The following is a 19,854-nucleotide window of genomic DNA, read 5'->3' as shown; positions in this document are numbered from 1 at the left end:
AATTATTGCCAAATTAAATAGAAAATATTAGTTTCCGTAAACCCTCAAGCTAAAAATTTCCATCAATGCCATTTTCTCTCCTCAAACATCAAACTCAAATCTATTTTCAATTTTCTTTTCACAGGCTTAAGGGTGAGAATGAAGGAGCTTATATAGATGAATGAACAGATATATATTTTTCACTATTTTTATTTATATTTTTTTTTATTCAATGTACAGTTTTATTACAAGATTCTACGGTTGCAAAATTTCAAATTTTCCGACAAATACGTTGAATTATATATTAATATTAATATAAATTCAATGAATAAAGATTTAACAAAGATATGCTCATTCAAAAGACATTAATATTTTCCATATCTCTATTGTAACGGTTCTCATTTTTACATTAATTGGGTTCTAGAAGTTTGATGTATAAGATCCTCTCCAGTACAAAGATAACCGGTCCATCAAGTGTGAATTCATCGAAAACAAAATCAATAAGACTAAATAATTATAATATTAAGATTATAAAGACAGATTTAGAGTTTTTTTAATATAAAATAACAGTGATTCAAAAATAATTTTACGAGGCCCAAAGTTTATAATATCGATACAATAAAAACAAATTCATAAATTGTTTTCTAATGTAGATTATATATTAAATAATGTAGATAAATAATTTATTATTTGTTTTCTAATGTAGAGAAATTGTTTTCTATGAACCAGGCATTTTACAAAAACATTTACACTTGATGGTAGAAAAGTATTTATACCTCTCTTGAAAAACATTTATACTTGATGGTAAAACAATTTATATATTTCCTTACTAGTTTTAAGAACTCTGAAAGCTGGATTTATATTTTTTTTATGGAAAATTTTTAACTTGACTTTTCTTATTATCATTAAAAAAAGGTGATAAATTAACACTCTATATATATACTAGATATAATTATAAATACTTTTGGATTGTAGAAAAGAGGTGTAAAAAATTATAAATACTTAAGAATAATTTTTCCATATTAAAATTATACACTTGAGAGTTTGATTCATATCTCTTTTTTTAACAAAATATTTAAAAAAAATACATATCAAATCGATATTTTAGGGAACTAGACTTTATGTTTTAAGTAATTTTTATTATTTTTGGACATAAAAAATCCTTTGCTATTAGATAATTCAAGATTATTGAAAATGAATGGATTTCTTGATGTTCAAAAGAATATAATTTTTTTATGCAATTTGATTTTAACAAAATTTTAAATTGTAAAACTATTTTTTTTATTTAATTGTAAAACTAATTGTGTTGGAAGTAAAGCACCGGTGAATATGTACTTTGCAAAGCATCTTAACCTAGCTAATAATCACCTAAAATAAATTCCCGTTTGACTTTGTAAAATTGAGAATTTTTTTTAAAATTTTTTTTATAGTTATAAATAAAAATGGATTTATCACGTTGTTAGCAGTCATTAAACGTCTTTTTGCGATATTTTGTATAACAAATTTATTCAATGATATTTTCTTTTTTATGTAGCGATGCACTTTCTAACAAAATGGCAGAATTCAAATTTTGTCAACATATTATCCGCGTATTGAAATTTTGGTTAAAGATATTAACAGAACAATTTCAGCTTCATACAGCACATTACTATATAATCAAAACAATGCTATATATGGTTTGTACGTTGTATGAAGTCAAAACTGCTATGTTAAAATCTTATACAGATTTCGGCTTCGAACAGTTGAATGTGTTTTTACTGCTATGTTAAGATCAATATTCATTGAAGAGAAAATGTTTCTGTCCACTGGGTTTTGTCCACCATTTGTCCACAACCTTATCCACTCCCATCTAACTGTCTTTTTACAGTATACAAAATTCAATTGAAAATTTACAGTATTATTTGAAAATTTTACAGTATACGAGATTCAATTTTACAGTATGCAAGATTCAATTGAAAATTCTACTGTATACAAGATTTAATTTTTACAGTATACAAGATTCAATTGAAAATTCTACTGTATACAAGATTCAATTTTACAGTATACAAGATTCAATTGTAAATTTTACTGTGTAGAAGATTCAATTTTACAGTATACAAGATTCAATTGAAAATTTTACTGTACACAGGATTCAATTTTACAGTATACAAGATTCAATTTTACAGTATACAAGATTCAACCCAGTGCGGACGCTAATAATTAACTCTAACTGCCAATAACCGCTAATAACTAACTCTAACTGCCAATAACTTCCTATGACTGTAATTTTCGAAAGTACAGTTTGAAAGTACATTTATTTTGTCTTGTTGTGCAAGTTGCAATCTTTTTCTAACTATCATGGGACCACTTCAAATAGTTGCTGGATATTTTGTGATTAACTAATATATTTTATGTGATATATTGTATAATTATACAGCATGTAGAAGTAATTTTACAGTATTCGCACAAGTTAAAGCTGTGGACAAATGGTGGACAAAAAGCTGTGGACAATTAGACGCTTCCCATAACAACATAGTAAATTTTAAGTTTTATCGACACATCATTCGAACCGTGGCTTCTGACAACTGGCACTCCATGTCTTCATGCTTTTGTTAACCTAATTTCCTCAACTTTTCCGCTCTTTTTCTTTATGCAATTTGATTTCAAACAAAAAAATAAATTATAAAACTTATTGAACAAGTTTATTAAAAAAAATTATAAAGAAAAAATTGAAAGTAAAGAACCCGTGAATCTGTACTTTGCATAGCATCTTAACCTAATAATTACCAAAAATAATTTCTCATTCAACCTTTTAAAATTGAGAATTTAGTTTTTTTTTTTGTCGACTTCTTCCACGTAAGTTGTTTGGTTTTTGAATCCTCTTTTATTTCACAATTATAATTAAAATGGATCTATCACGTGTCAACAATTGTTGAACGTTTTGTGATATTTCGTATAACAAATCAATGATGTTATTTTTTCTATATACCTATTGTTTTATTTTCTAACAAAAAGGTAGAACTCAAATTTTATCAAATATATTATCGGTGCATTGAATTTTCGGATTAAAATTTTTAATAGAGCAATTTCGGCTTCATACAACACATTACTATAGAATCAAAATATTACTATATATAATTCATGTGATGCATGAAGTCAAAACTGCTCTGTTATAATCTTTACTTCAATTTTAGCTTTGAACAACTGACATTCAATACTTTCCTCTTTCTATATTTTTATACCTAAATCTATCATATTAAAAGATAGGGGAGGACAATTTATTGTGCAAAGAAATAATATCAATTCTAAATTTCTAATTATTTTAGTCACCTTACACACGAGGACCCCAAAATGAAAAAAAATATATTTAAAAGTTACAAATATAACCCTATGATACATGCTTATTACGAAACAATGAGATAAGTAGCACACATAACTTGTCAGTTTTGTTAACAAAACACACAATTATTAACAACCATATAAGAAGCACGTATAGCTTTGTAGTTTGTGTAGGGATTTGAAATTTTCAAGTCGCACAACTTTTAGTTGGTTTTCAGTCCTAATTACAATTGTAAGACGTGTTTATCACGTGATTAGCATTCATTGAATGTGTTTTTGCTGTTTCTATTTTCAATTGAAGCAACAATGCATTCTTTTTCGTATACTCGTTCCACAATAGCGTAGTAAGTTTTAAGTTTTATTGACACGTCATTCGAACAGTGGCTTCCGACAACTGGCACTCCATGCCTTCGTGCTTCTGCTAACCTAATTTCCTCGACTTTTCCGCTCCTCTATTCTTATATCAAACTCCTACCATCTTCTTTGCTCAAACACGGCGATATTACTCTTCTGAGTTCGTATAGAGATTTAGAATTCCTAAGTAGAGATATTTGAAGAACTTCTTTCATCGATCACTATGGTTCGCAAGGGCAAAGGTCGTCTGTCTACCCAAAAAGGAAATCAATCTGTAAGAATTTTCTGCTAAAGATTTAGTATTATGTCTTTTATTTAAATTTGCAAAATTTTATAGTTAGGTTTTTGTATTGGTTTTTTTTTTCCTCTTGATCTTAATTTGATATGGTAACTTGAGGTGTTCATATTTGTAAATTTTTTCATGCATGTATTTCCCTTAGATGCTTGTGTCTGTCCAAAATCTTGCATTGCTGTTGTTTTACCATATAGGGCTCAAGAAGGCAAATATTATTTTAGAGATCTTCATTTTGCCTCTAATTTTTTGTGGATGGCACGTGTTATTAATTATTTCTCACCGGGTCTTTTGGTAACATTCCATCCCTTTCTATGATAATAAGGTTTTGTCCAAAGAGATTTAGACAAATTTTATTCAAAATCAGACCATCTAATATGTGTTGAGATTTGTACGAACATATTTAAAACTTTATTAATTTAAAAGTCTAAATCATTAGGCATCAACACGATTTTTTAATACAAATTAGACTGTTTAGATCCGACTTCGGACGCGGATTTGTCAAAAGACCTTTGATCAGAAACCCCACCTATTACTTAATTTTTATATATGTCGATTTAATTATTAAACAATTATTATGAGTATAAGGTAAGAATTTATATTGATATATTATTGTGAAGTATTCACAAGTTTTATCTGTATAAGTATTAAAATTGCACCATCCTATTATAGTTTTGTACTATCAGACCCATATTAAGCTGATAGATGCTCCTTCATGCAAGCAACCATTAAAATTTATCTATCTTAATTTGTTTTCCGAAATAAATTCATATGTTTGGTTGTAATATTCGAATAGTTAGAATAACAAAATTGATGTTTGTTTTATTAGAATAGTTTGTTCCAACTTTTTGTGAGAATAACTAGTTCTAATAAGACAAACAAGTTTGATTCCCTATTCTAGCTATTTTAATCCAACCAAACACCGAATAGCTTATTCTAAATAATTTGTTCTAAAAAATAACCTATTCTCATTGCAACCAAACATAACCTAAGATTATGCTCAGATATATCCTTATGGCCACCAAATTGTGGCTACATTCATCAGAAGCTCGGGTATTAATTTTTTTATTTCTACGTACTAAGCATACTAGAGAATATTATATTTAAAAAAATAGGGATATACGTAGGGGTGAAAACGGAGTCGGATTATCCAATCCGAATCCGAATAATTTCTTAATATCTAAGATATATCCGGATTCGGATTAGGATAAATTCTGCTACCCGTAAACGGAACGAACCCGTTGGCACTTGGCAGAGGTCTGGCGCTACTGTTATTTGAAGATATTCAAAAGTTATGTTGGCGCGAATCGAACCCAAGCCATTTACTTTGATAACCAAAGCACATAGCCACTGTACTACACACTCTTTTGTGTCTTTCAAGCATATCTTTACCATTTAATAGAGGTTATTCTTTTATTTTTCCCTTCCATTCAATTTATTTCGTTCTTCTCATTTCAAATCTTTTATTTATTTCTGATTTGTTTTTAATTTTCATTATATTTTCTTTCTATTATTATTATCTGATATAATAAATCTTGTATCTTTATATTATTTTTGTATTCCTCATATTATATGTATATAAGATTTATGTGACTCAATTATCCGATAATTATTCGTTTCGTATTCATATTCGAATCCGTATCCGTAGATTATCCGATCCGTATCCGTATCCGTTTAAGGCGGATTTGGTTTTGAATTTTGATATCCGTTTACTATCCGTATCCGTATTCATATCCGCTCATTATCCGACGGATGCGGATATGGTATCAGCATTATCCGCTCCGTATCCGCTCCGTTTTCACCCCTAGATATACGGGTATTTATTTCCAAAACCATATTTTTTATTATAAAAAATAAACCCATGTAATGTTCTAGCCCACGTCAGCAACAAGTAGGCCGCAAAAGCATGCACTGTGCGTGGGGTAGAATGGTAGAATGCACCCGGGCCCCGGCCCAATAAGATACTTGAAGAAATCTTTTGTTCTATCAGTAAAGCCCATGGGCCATATATTTTCAAGTAATTTTATATTTCGACTCCTCTTCTCTTGGAACCAAAAATAACTGGACCAACGATTATCTCCAGTTCCATATAAACCAAAAATAAAACAGACGAATATCTGGAAGTATACTCCTGCGGTACCGGACTTTTTAGAATAATTCCTGGGGAGCAAAAATCTGGGTAACCTATTTGAATTAGATTCGTGCTAGAATAAAACAGGCGACTCAGATCTAATTCTACACAGTCCGGTACCGCTGGGGTAGATCTGAGTTCACAAATCTCTGGGATGTAACGCCATCCTGAGTTCCTGGACCCCTCGATCTACTCCTTCCTTTTATTTCCAGTCGAAATATTTTGGAGCGAACCTCCCAACCCCAAAATTTGGAGCCAAACTCGAATTAGACGCGAATTCCAATCTCCGACGGTCGCAAATCTGAAATCTGAAATCTCAAGTTTCAAATCTCGACCGAACCAATTCAAAACCCACCAGTCGCGTCACTAATGCTTGTCCCAATTACGGCCTAAATTATCTCTCCGATTCTGGGGTTTTCTTGTTGTCGCGCCTGCTTTGTTAATTTAGGGTTTTCTATGAATTATGATGCTAATAAAGCGAGAATTGCGAACACAAATAACGAGTCTAAAGCGTTGCAAGGCGGAAGGGCCCGCCTCCTCCTCCGGCGACGGCCCCACCGGCGGTGATGAACCCTACAAAAAGAGAATGAGGCCAAATACGGTCCAAGTAACACCCGCCACGTCAGTATTTGGTGCTGGAGATGAGGTGGAGGTCGGGGGGAGGAGCTCGAGGACCCGAGCTAGGGCTGTTCCTTCTCGCTTCAAGGACTCTTCTGTTAAAGAAGATAACTCATCAAACGACACTGTTTTGGTCTCTAAAAAGTCCAAATTGAAGTTTATTGTGCCTAAACACGAGATTTCTCAGGAAAACCATGCTGTCAATGAAGAATCCCGCATGAAAGAGAGAGTGACGGAATCAAGAAAGAGAGATGATCCGTGCTTGCTAGAGGAGTTAGAGGTGGGGGAGGTGGTATGGGCGAAGTCCGGCAAGACAAGTCCACCCTGGCCGGCCATTGTCATAGACCCAAGAGAGCATGCGCCAGAGGTGGTGCTCAATGCATGCGTCCCAAGCGCAATCTGTGTGATGTACTTTGGTCATTCAGCCAATGGAAACAGGGTAAGTGAAAGTTCCTATGTTTTCTTTTTCTTTTTCTTTTCCACATGTGATTATTAATTTCTGAAGCAAAACAAACGGGTTACCAAAACAAAAATATTAAAAGAAAACAACAATTGAGGTCCAGTATCTGATTTAATTATTTCTGGAGCTACTCTTTTTAAGTTTTTCATATTTTATTTTTGCATAGGATTACGGATGGGTGAAAGCAGGAATGATATTTCCTTTTCTAGACAATGTAGACAGGTATGCAGCTAATTGTCACATCTTGTGGTAATATGTGTCAATTGATTATTCGAAGTAGAAAGTTTTCTATATTCCTGTTTCACTTTTCAGATTTCAAGGCCAGAAACCGGGTAAGCTCAGAGCCAGGTTTGTAGCTGCTATAGAGGAAGCATTTTTGGCTGAGCGTGGCTTTTTTGAGCTCGGATCTCATTCTGCTCAGGGGCCAGCAGACAGTGATTCTGCTGATGTGGTCCCTGGATCAAGCCATGTCCAAGAAGGTTCTTCTAACGTAAGAAATACTTATGCTTCTACTTTAATCTTTTAAATGGATGTGGAATTCATCTTTAATACTATAACTTATCTCAATGCATTTAATTTTGGGATGGGCTTTCTGAATTGGTAATTTTGTTTGTTCTGTCTTCAGGGTGGGAATGGAACATGCAAAGGCTGTGAAAGAACCATTTCTTTCACAAAGAATAAGAAGTCTGAGTCTGATCAGCAACTATGTATAGCATGTAGCAAGGTCTGTTGCACTTTTTACTGCTTTACCCTTAATGTGCTTCTAGAATAGAATCATCTTTATCATGAAGAAAAAAATATATTTGTCGAATTGACTCGAACATTTAAATGATACAAATTTGGCGCATGTAAAGTTGTAAACACAAACACATGTTCATGCTCTATTTAGAACATGTGTTTCTTTGACATACAAATATTGCATCGTCTTTTAACATAAGGTTTTTCTGTTTTGTTTATATATTTGGTTTGGTGGCTGTGCAGCTATACAAGGAAAGGCGCTATTGTGGTGTGTGTGAGAGAGTCTGGTACGATACAGATGGGGGATCCTTTGTAAGTACCTTTAGCTTATAACAATTATTAGACAGGTTCATGGGTATGATCCTTGATTGGTACTCAATATATGTATGTGATCAGTACTTGACAAGAAAGTTGAACCTTGAAACATGTTCTCCAGAAAACATGAAACAAACAAAACTTAAAACCCTAAAAGGACAAATTTGTAATTCATTCTTAGCTTGTCTCTGTCTTTTTTTTTTTACTCATCTTTGTGGTTCTTGTGCATTTTTCATTAGACTCAATGTGACGGATGTGAGATCTGGGTTCACACAGACTGCATAAAAACATACACAGAAGAGGTATGCAATTCTTCTCTTCTTGCATTTATTATGTGAATTTTAAGTATTCTGGGTACCTTCATTGTACCAGGGTGATTGGCATGATTGACACTGGTACAATGGTATTATTATACATGCCTGGTTAATCCGTTTATGAAATGTACAAGTCATGGATGGGCATGTAAAAGGTCATTGGTTCTTTGGTACTGATTTGATAGTGTAACCCTCTGTAATTTACTATTAATTTTCTTCTTCTTTGAAGGAGCTGAAAAACATTAAATACTTCTGCCCTGCATGCATGGCAAAAGGCAAAATGAAGGCCACTACAGTAATTCCCAGTGCTATTGATGAAACTAGGTTGGTTATTTTATCTGATTTTTTTTATTAAGTACAAATTCTTATTTATTTTGATTGATAGAACTTGTTATTTTTTGCATTTATTTCATGTCATTCTCCTTTTTTTCACTTTTTCTGAGAGCAGGAGTGAGAACGAAAATTTAAATGTGGAATTACATGACACAACTCCTGTTTACATCGATGACTATGAAGGGCTCTATTTGCGCAAAGAACATATGTGAGTTTTTAGCACTTGTGCTCGGTTATTTTTTATATCTCCTGCATATATTTACTGTTTAAACACTAACAATATAAATACATAAAACAGAAGTATAATCCTTCTAGCAATTTGCTTAACTGAATAATACATTTAGTTTAGCCCGGGTAGGTGGCCAAAAAAACTTTTCACATTTGAGGATTGATTGAGCCTCAAAATTAGTTACTTGAAGCTTACTTGTATGTTTTTTTTTATTGAGCTTGATTACATTTGGTAGTTACCCATATGTACATTACCACTGATGACTGGCATCATGTATAATACCAACTTTGCATATACTATCCAAATGATTATATCTGTTTGATCTTAACTTTTGAGTTGGACCGATTTTTTTATGTCAGGATCCTGTGCAATTGCAGTCAATGCAATGGTACAAAGTTAACACCGGCTAGGTTTGAGAGTCATACTGGTTCCAGAAGGAAAAACTGGAAGCTTATTGTCAAGGTCAAAGGCACTGATGTCAAGTTAGATGACCTGGTATGTATTTGTTGAAATTTTATGTAAATTTTTTTTTTAGCACACTTGGAAGAATTAACATACCTTGTCAATATATCCCCTCTTAAATAAATAGTCCTATCAGCCAGTGCATCAGAAAAATGCAGATTCGGTCCAAACTGTTAACTTATGAATTGGATCTGAAAGTGTAGGGCCGGGTCAAAATGATAATAATGGCCTGGTTTTCCTCCAGACTATTTATACTGAGTTAGGCTGGGGTGCTATGGATAGCATAGTGGCCTCTATGCTACGGCTCAATATTCGAGTTTTCAAAATCCAAACGGTTGATCCGAACCGTTCATCTTATTCTCCATATTAATATCTGCTTGGAGACCAAATTTTATAATTTTCTGAATTTTTTTACTATTTATTAAGCCACTTTGAAAATCGATAATCCAACGGTTTTACTGTTTTGTGCAGCCACCGTTGGATCAACAATTTTGTAAAATACTTAATAAATAGTAAAAAAATTCAGAAAAATGTAAAATTTGGTCTCCAAGCAGATATTAATATGGAGAATAAGATGAACGGTTCGGATCGACCGTTTGGATTTTGAAAACTCGAATATTGAGCCGTAGCATAGAGGCCGCTATGCTATCTATAGCACCCCAGCCTAACTCATTTATACTTGCATTGAATGTTACCGTTGGGTACTTGTGATGTTGGTTTTTTTTTCCATGAGTATTTCAATACTAATCACTTAGTGGTCAGTGGTAAGTTAGTTGGGTTGATTTGTCTTACCTAGATGAACAGTTTTCAAGCCTACAGTTGAACAGGTAATCTCAATTTGTGATCTTACGTTGTAGATATCTAACCTGTACGTTTGTTTGTTTTATTAACTATGGTTTTTTATAGTTGAATGGCAAGAAACCCATTGCAAAGACTATGCAAAGAAATGCTCCAATCACAATGAAACAGAAGGTTGAGGAGTTGCTTCAAGGTACACATTATATAAAATTCTTATGCACCATTTAGCTATGCGTATGTTAAAACTTTTTTTATACAAAACACCTCAGTATTATATACTTGAATGAGGTCCTGAAATTTCCTTTTTACTATAGCACTTGACCTCATTTTTGGCTTGGTTTGTTATTCTTTTAGAGCCATATTCGCCAGTGCATGTAAGGTGGACTACTGAAATGTGTGCTGTCTGCCGGTGGATTGAAGACTGGGACTACAATAAAATTATAATATGCAACAGGTACCTTCTATGCTTTTCAAGGAGCTGAGATTCTTCTGTCCTCATAGTACCACTCAGTTGCTTTTTATTTTTTCGGCAGTAATGTTTGATCTCCCTATAAACTACTCACTGTGCTACCATGATTATGTCATTCATTCACTAATAAAATTATTCCGTCCATTCTAAAACCAAGCAATTAATGTCTACTGTCCCAAGTGGTGAGGTGTTAGGTTGACAACCAGGAGGTCACTGTTTCACACCTGCATTTGCTAATATATGGAGCCCATGTTACTAGATAAACTTGTGAGCAGATCCTGATGTGGTTGAAGCCATGCTGAATTTTGTATCATACTAAAAGCTGGCTAAGCTGTTATTCTGAAATTGGAAGATAAGTCTTGGCCATCTATTAGTTTCAGAGTGAATGCAAATTTCTTAGGCTTGTGTTGCTGAACATGTTATATATTTTGAGGGCATTTCAAAAATAGGGTATGATGAAAATAATTTCATACATTTTAAAATATTTTTGCTGTAATTTTCAGATGCCAAGTGGCTGTGCATCAGGAATGCTATGGTGCAAGAGATGTGAAAGACCTTACATCTTGGGTTTGCAGAGCTTGTGAGGAACCTCAGGTGAAGAGACACTGCTGTCTATGCCCCATCAAAGGTACTTAAAAGAAAAAAAGAATTTATGTGCTTGTTAGAATAGGCAGCTTGAGTGATTGAAGTCCATATGTTATCAACTTTTTGTAATCATTAATTTACAAGCTTAGGTAGGAAATATGTGATTGCATAATAGTTTATATAATAATATAACAGGAGGTGCGCTTAAGAGAACCGATGTGGGTGATTTTTGGGTGCATGTGACATGCACATGGTTTCAGCCCAAAATGACATTCCGTGATCCTAATGGCATGGAGCCTGCTGTTGGGGTACTAAGCGTTCCTTTAGACTCTTTCAAGAAGGTTACTATTTTTTTAATTAACTACTGCATTCATTCTTTAATCACTTTCCACCTTTTTAATTTTATTTTTGTTAATTTCCTTTTGGGAGAGAGGGGTCATTATTCCTGATATTGTGCTGGTTATACTGGTTATTGCTAAATATAGCTCAATACCAGATCTGAGCAATTATTTTGGAACTTCTTAATATTGTTTGAGCTGATATGGAGCACTGTGAGGGACAAGAAAATAGATACCCAATAAATCTATTGTGACCAGTACCATATAATATCTATTCTTATAGTTTTTTTATGTGACATACTGAAATGTACTTGGGCTCTTGTTTGTAGAAATGTGTGATATGTGAGCAAGTCCATGGCGCGTGCACAAAATGTTGCAAGTGTAATGTTTACTATCATGCAATGTGCGCATCAAGGGCTGGATATCGCATGGAGGTATCATAAGAATTTGTTTATTTATTTGTCTAATTATTTTTTAATTTTAAGTCAACCAGTGTACAAGTAGTTGTTTGAGATTTATATGGGCTGTCAATGCTTTATGGTACATTGGATTGTCAAAATGTTTGGATTGTTCATGACAAAAAGAACATGATTGATGTTCTCCTTTTGTTCTTGCTTTGTTCAAATCACCTTATCCCATGGCTAACATTTTGGTTGCAGTTACACACCTACGTGAGCCATGGCAAGCAGATATCACGCTTTGATTCTTACTGTCCGAATCATGGGTATTTTTTATATTTTGATTTTTTTTCCCTTTTCATTGGTTTATTATCACATTTTGCCAAGCACTTTTTGGGCTGATGTGTTTATTCTTCTGCAGAGATGTTAATAAGAACAACGCACTGGTTCTGCGCACAGAAGAAACAGTTTTCTCAAGCATGAGGTCCCAGAAAAATAATGCAAGACCGAGCTCCTCGAGGCTTGTCAGGAGGGAGACTGAGAACGAAAGCACAGGTTTCCCTGAGATGGATTTACCATCGACAAGTTCTGAGGAAGGTTGTGCCAGATGCCGTGTTTACCAAAGGACACACAGAAAGGTAACTTTTTTTTTGGCCAGCTTTTAGGAACTCTTTTCTAATGCTTGCGGGGAGTGTGTGTTATTCTGCCATAAACAAAGTAGTTATGGGCATTTTGGAATCCAAAAATTGTTGGAGATGTGTAGAGGTTAGGATTTGAGCAATATCAAACTCGGCTCTTGGATGTGGGGTACTTACTGAATTAGTTGTGCCATCTAAATCATGATTTATATGATCAGATTGGTGTTTCTAGGACATTGTCTTTTTTTTATTTGCTTTGAGCCCACCAGATTTTCTTCATCTGAGATTTTAGCTAAAATTGGGGTTTGGATAGGGTGCCTTTATAATTTGGATAGGCCTTTTTGCAGTTATCAAAATTGGGGTTCCTGTCCAATGTTTACAGCTGCCATAAACTTTTCTAGTTGGAAATACGGGTAGAGGTTGGAACTACTGCAGTCGTTACTCTCTCTTTGTGGTAAACTTAATATGTGAAAGGAAATAAATGACAGTAGAAAGTTCAAGTGAAGAATCTTTTTACCTTGTATGAACTTCATGATATTGATTTTCATGAAATGGATTGTCACATACTTTTACCAGACTTTGTTGGTATTGCACTGATATCTTAGACTGGAAGGCCATTATTGTCCACAGTGTAGTTTCTTCCTTATTTATTAGTGTAGTTCTTATTTTGGTGTTGTTGACCACAGTTTAGTTCCAAGTGGAATATGAAAAAAATCTAGTCCTAGTTTTTCACGTAACCCGTAATATTTCACCCTTCAGAGGAAAAGAGAGGAGGCTGTTCCTCACCGCACAATGGGGCCACGTCAGCACTCTCTGGAGGCAATTGAGAGCCTCAATGTACCTCCGGTAATCATCTGATAATATCTGCTTTTCTATTTACCTTTGCATATGTGTGTACTGTCATTAACCTCTTAATTGTTATAAATTGACAGAAGGAGCTGGACCCAACTGAGTTCGCCACATTTGATGAGCGTATGCAGCACTTGAAGGTTATTTTGCCAGTAAAATATTTCTCTGCACCTCTTTGATATGTTCTGTTTTTTTTCTTGATTTGGTCTGTTGGTATAATGTAATACAGAGAAAAGAAAACCACAGAGTCTGCTGGGGCAAATCCGGCATTCATGGCTGGGGACTCTTTGCTCGCAGACCCATTGAATGTGGAGAAATGGTAACTTTCTCTTCTTTTGCTCAAGTATTTACCAAACACTATTTAATACTAAATGGATCACTGAAAGTACATTTGGTCCAAATTTTATAAACATTTTGTGTTTATTTATTATAGATAATCGAGTATCGTGGTGAGCGAATTCGGTGCAGTGTAAGTGATGCTAGAGAGGCGCGCTATCGGGCGGAGAAGAAAGATTGTTATGTGAGTTATACACTCTCTTGCTCTATTTTGGTTCTTTGTTATTTTTAACTCCAATTTTTGTTGATATAGCATTTTTATTTAATTTTTCTGCAGTTCTTTAGAATCAGTGAGGAGTTTGTGCTGGACGCTACCCAGAAAGGAAACATAGCGCGGCTTTTCAATCACTCGGTATACTAATGCTTGTTTCTTTTTCTTTTCTTATCTAAATATGCGTTTGAACTTGATATCCAGTTCTTAATTATTTTAGTTCTTGACACTGATAAAAACTTGTAATTATTGTTACTTGGTGCAGTGTCAGCCTAACTGCTACGCAAGGATTATGGAGACGAATCAAATCGTGTTCGTAGCCAAAGAGGACATTCCTGCTGGTCAAGAGCTGACGTATGAATCACTTGTGACGTATTCTGTATTTTATTTTAGCATAGCATCAAACTATTTCTCGGTACTTTACTGATGTGTAAACCCTTTTTGTGATTACAGATTTGATTACAATTTCAACACTGATGAGTCTGATGAAAGTGGAGTCAAGTGCCTCTGCCAAGCGCCGAACTGTCGGAGATACATGGCGTGACTCTTTTAACTGTGTCCCCCAATATCCCCCTCCCCCCCTCCCCCCCTCCCTTCATGTTCTCTTTTGTTTAAAGGGCCATTGTGGTTTCATTATTGCATTTTTTATAAGCATTCAATCCATTCATGTGAATTCTAATTGAATAATCAATGGTATAGATGGCATAGAGTATAGGCTTCATAGGTTCTCTGTGTAAGGTTTCATCCTAATTGTCTGGAAACTGATAGAATAGAAATTTTCTTTTATTTCTCATTTTATGTACTGAAGATGGAGAAATGTAGATAATTGGAGTTTGAATTAGTGCATTGAGTCAATTGGTGTCAAACTACGTCCAGCAGATGAATATCGATTGGATTATTAATTTAGAATTTATGTACGCAAGAAATTGTTTTAGGCAATGTGCATATAACCTCAAGTAGACAATCGTTTATTTTTTAACTATAGTAATTTGATATTCTTAAATGGGAACAAGTGGTTCCTACATTTACTTGGTACAAATTCAATCATTCTATGTGGTTTTCCTTTATGGAAGTTTATATACAGACATTTTCAATCACTCTTCATGTTCAATTTATAGCATTTAGTGTTTCATTTGTAGTCTAGTGGTTAGAATTCTATTTGAGAATGGAGCGGTAGAGCAATTGTTTTTCCTAGAACTGCTAGATGATTCACATCCCCTCAGGTTACCAGATTTTACTGGATTGTGTACGTTTGACGAGCAAGCACCGACTGATAATAAATCTGAGCTGTCCATTGCAGTTGCGTTGAGTCAGGTACCTGAGAGGATACAGATCCTTGCTAGATGCTCAAAGATTGGAGTAGAACTAGGGTGTTCTTGAGCTCACCAAAATGTTTGGTGAGCTTGACTCCAAAACCCGTCAAATCGGTTTCAAATGACGAATCCGAACCGTTGGAACCCGTCTATTTTACGTGTGATGCGTCTACATGTGAAATTTTTTAACTTTCGAATTAGTTTAGTATAAAGTCAATTGGTCAAAATTAGAAGGTTAATAAATTAATTTTAGTGCATTCATTTTTTGAACATGTTTTGACCACTTGACTTTATACTAAACTAATTCGAAAGTTTAAAAATTTCACATGTAGACGCATCACACGTAAAATAGGTGGGTTCCAATGGTTCGGATTTGTCATTTGAAACCGATTTGACGGATTTTGGAGTCAAGCTTACCAAACACTTTGGTGAGCTTAAGAACACCCTAGTTCTACTGAGACGGGTTTCTGCGAAGCTTTTCAGAAAAAAAAATTGTTCAGCTTGTAGGCTTCAATTTGAATATGATTTGATCAGTGCTAAATCGAAAAAATATTAATGAAGAGATAAACATATAGAAAATTTAATGGTTCTTTATTATTCATTTTTACAATAATTATCGTTCACTTTATGACCTTTGTTATTCAGTTTAATTATCTGAATGTATTCTGAACTAATACGATTATGATAATAATTAAGATAGCGTCTGATTATTGTCCTCTATTTATTTTTATTTAGGAAATAATATTTTGTTATTGATATCAATTCAGCTACAATTTACAGCGTATTTATCGAGACTACGAAGACCCAACGTTAACGTGTTTTTTGTTTGTTTTTTTGTGGCTAGTAAACACAGTTAGCGAAAGCAATCCAGATTTTACCCGTTGTCTCCTACATTCTAGTCCGTTATACTCTAGACTACAATGTTTTTATTACAGAAAATCTAAAAAATTTAGCTGAATAAAAGAAAATAGAAAAAGGAGGAGAATGTAGCTAGGAGCCGATTTTTTTATTTATATCTAAAAATTAAATCAAATCTGAAATTTAAAATTATAGAAAAATATACATACACATATACATACATATAAATATGGTTATAAAAAAATGAGTTTTTTTAAAAAAAAAAAAAAAACCGGTTATTGGATAACCGGACCAAAACCATATTTCCGGTTATCCAATAACCGGACATTTTTTCCAATTCCGAGAATTGGGTAACCGGAAAAAAAAAAAGAAAATCCGGTTACTGGGTAACCGGATTGGGTAATTTTTGAATTTCAACGATACTTCGGTTATTTTTTGTAATTTGATTTAATTTTTGGATATAAATAAAAAAATCGGAGCTAGGAGTGTTTAAATAATCGAATCGTGTTTAAACCGAAATAAAATAACCAAATCGAATCGTGTTTATATAACAAAAATTTCGGCCGAACCCACCAATCAGTAAACAGAAGAGAAAGAGCGAAATCCTTAGATCGGGTTTGTAAATTGTGAGATGGAAAAAAAAACAAACGAGATTTTTATTTTTATCATCTTTGAAAAAAATAAAAAACCAAATAACTATTTTTTAATTTTAATTTTATTTTATTGGCAGTTAAAATGTGCAAAATCATAGGTTTATGCCGCAAAACCAAGTTAATACATTTTTGTGCTATATTTAATGCACTTTGGTTTCGTGGTCTAAACTTGCGGAATTATTCTTCTGATTTGGTAAGTTTAGACTGCGGATGTGATAATTTTTTTTTTTTCAAAAAAATTGTTTGGTTTATTATTATTATTTTTTCAAAAATGGTAAAAAAAAAAAAAAACCGGGGAATGGAGAGACAACAAACAAGGTCTCAATCCTCAAACGATAATAGATTATATACAACAGAGATTTTTGTAGAATTGACCGTTTCAAAAAAAAAAAAAAAAAAATTAAATGTGCAAATTTCAAAGAAGAAAATATAGGATGTATTTCAATTTCTTTGTATTGATTGGAATGGCAATGAAACGAGTTATTCGTGTTTTTTTATTTTTTTCGTTATCTTTCATATTACAATTTATGATTTTTTATTTTTAATGCTAACAATTCTATACCAATTGTGAATTGAAAAAATATTATATTTTATTCATGCATTAGCCCCGTTCCGTTCGTAGTAGTTAGATAATTCATGAAAAGGCGATGAGTATATTCATGAGCAGAATCAAACTTTTAAATTATAAAGATCAATTATATTAAATTTTCTTGTAAAGAATGAGATTAATTTTACAGTATCGTGATATTTTATTCTAAATTATATAAAAAAAATCATACATAAATATAATTTTTTTGAAAACATTGAAGATCAATTAACCGCATTCTTCATAAATTCGCCTCTGAATATAATTGTTTTAAAAAAAAAACAAATAACTGTATATATTGTTAGATTTCAAAAGTAATAATGGTCTTGGATGTTTAATATTGACCTAACAATTTTAAAAGAACTATATATGTAAAATCAATATATTATTTATTTATATATATACATATTATGTTGATTTCTACTAATTAATATATCTCCGAAGGATACATTTCTCATTTATTTTATTTTTATTGCTCAAGGCTTTAAATTTAACCCTTAACTAAATTAGCTACAAATGATCGTATATATTAAACTAAGACTACCTGTCTATTAGACAGAACACATATTCTTTAAGTATTTCTGCATAGAAATATATTACTTTAGAACCGAATTTTTTTCTCTCACCACCTTAATAAATCATAATTAAATGAATATCGTATGTTTATTGCGAATTCAGATTTCACCACGAACTCGGACTCAACCCGCGGACGGATTCCCAATCTGAACTCAGACCCAATACGCATACGAATCCGAACTCAGACCCAGTAGGCGGACGGATCCGAATTTTTTTTCTGGTTAAATCCATATCTTGTGTCGATTTGTTATTTCCTTAACGAATTGAAACTGGTGAATTAGTCGATTTCTAGTTTTAAAAATTTAGATATACACAATTATCAATGCCTGATTCAATGTGGCTCCCCCCACTGAATATAACAATACATCCAATGTGACATATGTTCTGACATGTCACAGAAAATCCAACTCTCCGTCTGACAGCTTTATCTTCTACAAGAAAAGTTAAAAATGTCTCTCCAAAAGAAAAGTTTATAATAACGAGAGTACGAGACTAAGAATCTGATCCCATAGACACAAAGCACGATACACGATGTACACATCCTTTTGCCTTTGACTGGATCCGAATTGAAAAACGAAAAAATAAAAGTGCGCAGACTGAATCTGAGTTCGGATCCGTCCGCATACTGAATCAGAGTTCAGATTAGAGATTCGTCTGCAGATTGAGTCAGAGTTTGCGGTGAAATCTGAATTCAAAATAAACGAGTGATATTTATTTAATTCTGATTTATTAGGATGGTAAGAACTAATAAATCAGACTTTAGAATTAAACCCACAGCCCACAGGCCCAAACTAATCATACAACTGTACAGGCGCTAGGAGTGTTCATGGTTCAGTTTAGTTGGTTTTGAACCGAACCGAATTAGTCTAGATCAAACGGTTTGGTTTTTTTGGTTTTATGGTTCGGTTCGGTTTACTTTTTAAAACCAATATAACTTCGGTTCGGTTTGGTTTGGAAAATTTCAAAACTGATATAATCAAACTGATTGAACTTTTATATATTATGAATTTGATCCGGATTGCTCCAATTTATTTTTTAATCAATTGTTGTAAATACTTCGGTTTAATTTTTAACATCTCAATTTATTTCTTAATATTCCGATTTATTTTTTAATATACTTCGGTTTATTATAAATCGATTGCTTTAAATAAAAAAAAAATACATTTCGGTTTGAACCGAACAAACCGAAATAAAATTTCAATTCGGTTCGGTTCATTTGCCTAGTTCAGTTTGGTTTCAACGGAACCGAACCAATGAACACCCCTTCAGGCGCCAACGCATCAAACTCAGAGAAAATAATTATCTCAAACACATCACGGCGTGAAGAACAAATCCAACCGTTGGTGCTTCCTCCTTTTTCGAATCCTACGGTCTCATCTATGGATTTGGCTTTGGACTTTTTATTCACACGGAGAGAGAAACGGAGAAGCCATGGCCATTTCCTTTCTCCGACGAAAATCTCGGAATCTCTGCCACCTCCTCGCTCTCTTGTCCTGTCTCTCTTTATAACAAGAAACAAACTTATCTACTGATCTCTACTTATCGATAGCTCCAATATTCCACCCCCAACACCCAATTAGAGGTTTCATTGCTGATACATACAGGTGTGATCTTTGATTGTACCAACAGTTAGAATTGTAGCCCCTATAATCGCTAGAGGTGACATTGGTATTAGACTGGAACTGATGCCTCAGAGGTTGTAT

The 19,854-nt window shown here is 33.4% G+C and overlaps 2 protein-coding genes across 2 annotated transcripts in view; both read left to right on the top strand.

The window, feature by feature from the left end:
* The window catches only part of LOC144568651 (G2/mitotic-specific cyclin S13-7-like), an 80,526-nt gene that overhangs the window by 31,778 nt on the left and 28,894 nt on the right, over positions 1-19,854 (top strand). The gene's annotated exons all lie outside the window — the stretch shown is intronic.
* Positions 6,264-14,951, top strand: LOC144568053 (histone-lysine N-methyltransferase ATX4-like). Its single transcript, XM_078318284.1, has 23 exons — positions 6,264-7,131; positions 7,319-7,374; positions 7,465-7,642; positions 7,778-7,876; positions 8,134-8,202; positions 8,445-8,507; positions 8,749-8,843; positions 8,968-9,060; positions 9,441-9,576; positions 10,450-10,534; positions 10,696-10,795; positions 11,314-11,438; positions 11,591-11,736; positions 12,063-12,167; positions 12,393-12,457; positions 12,553-12,769; positions 13,529-13,615; positions 13,702-13,758; positions 13,848-13,937; positions 14,052-14,138; positions 14,232-14,306; positions 14,431-14,519; positions 14,619-14,951. The coding sequence occupies exons 1-23, from the start codon at positions 6,538-6,540 to the stop codon at positions 14,707-14,709; spliced, it is 2,802 nt and encodes a 933-aa protein (XP_078174410.1). The 5' UTR covers positions 6,264-6,537; the 3' UTR covers positions 14,710-14,951.

Source organism: Carex rostrata, chromosome 17 (assembly GCF_964058835.1).
Source record: "Carex rostrata chromosome 17, lpCarRost1.2, whole genome shotgun sequence".
Classification (NCBI taxonomy): Eukaryota; Viridiplantae; Streptophyta; class Magnoliopsida; order Poales; family Cyperaceae; genus Carex; species Carex rostrata.
The sequence above is the reverse complement of the archived record's forward strand: the minus strand, read 5'-3'. Positions and strand labels throughout refer to the sequence as shown.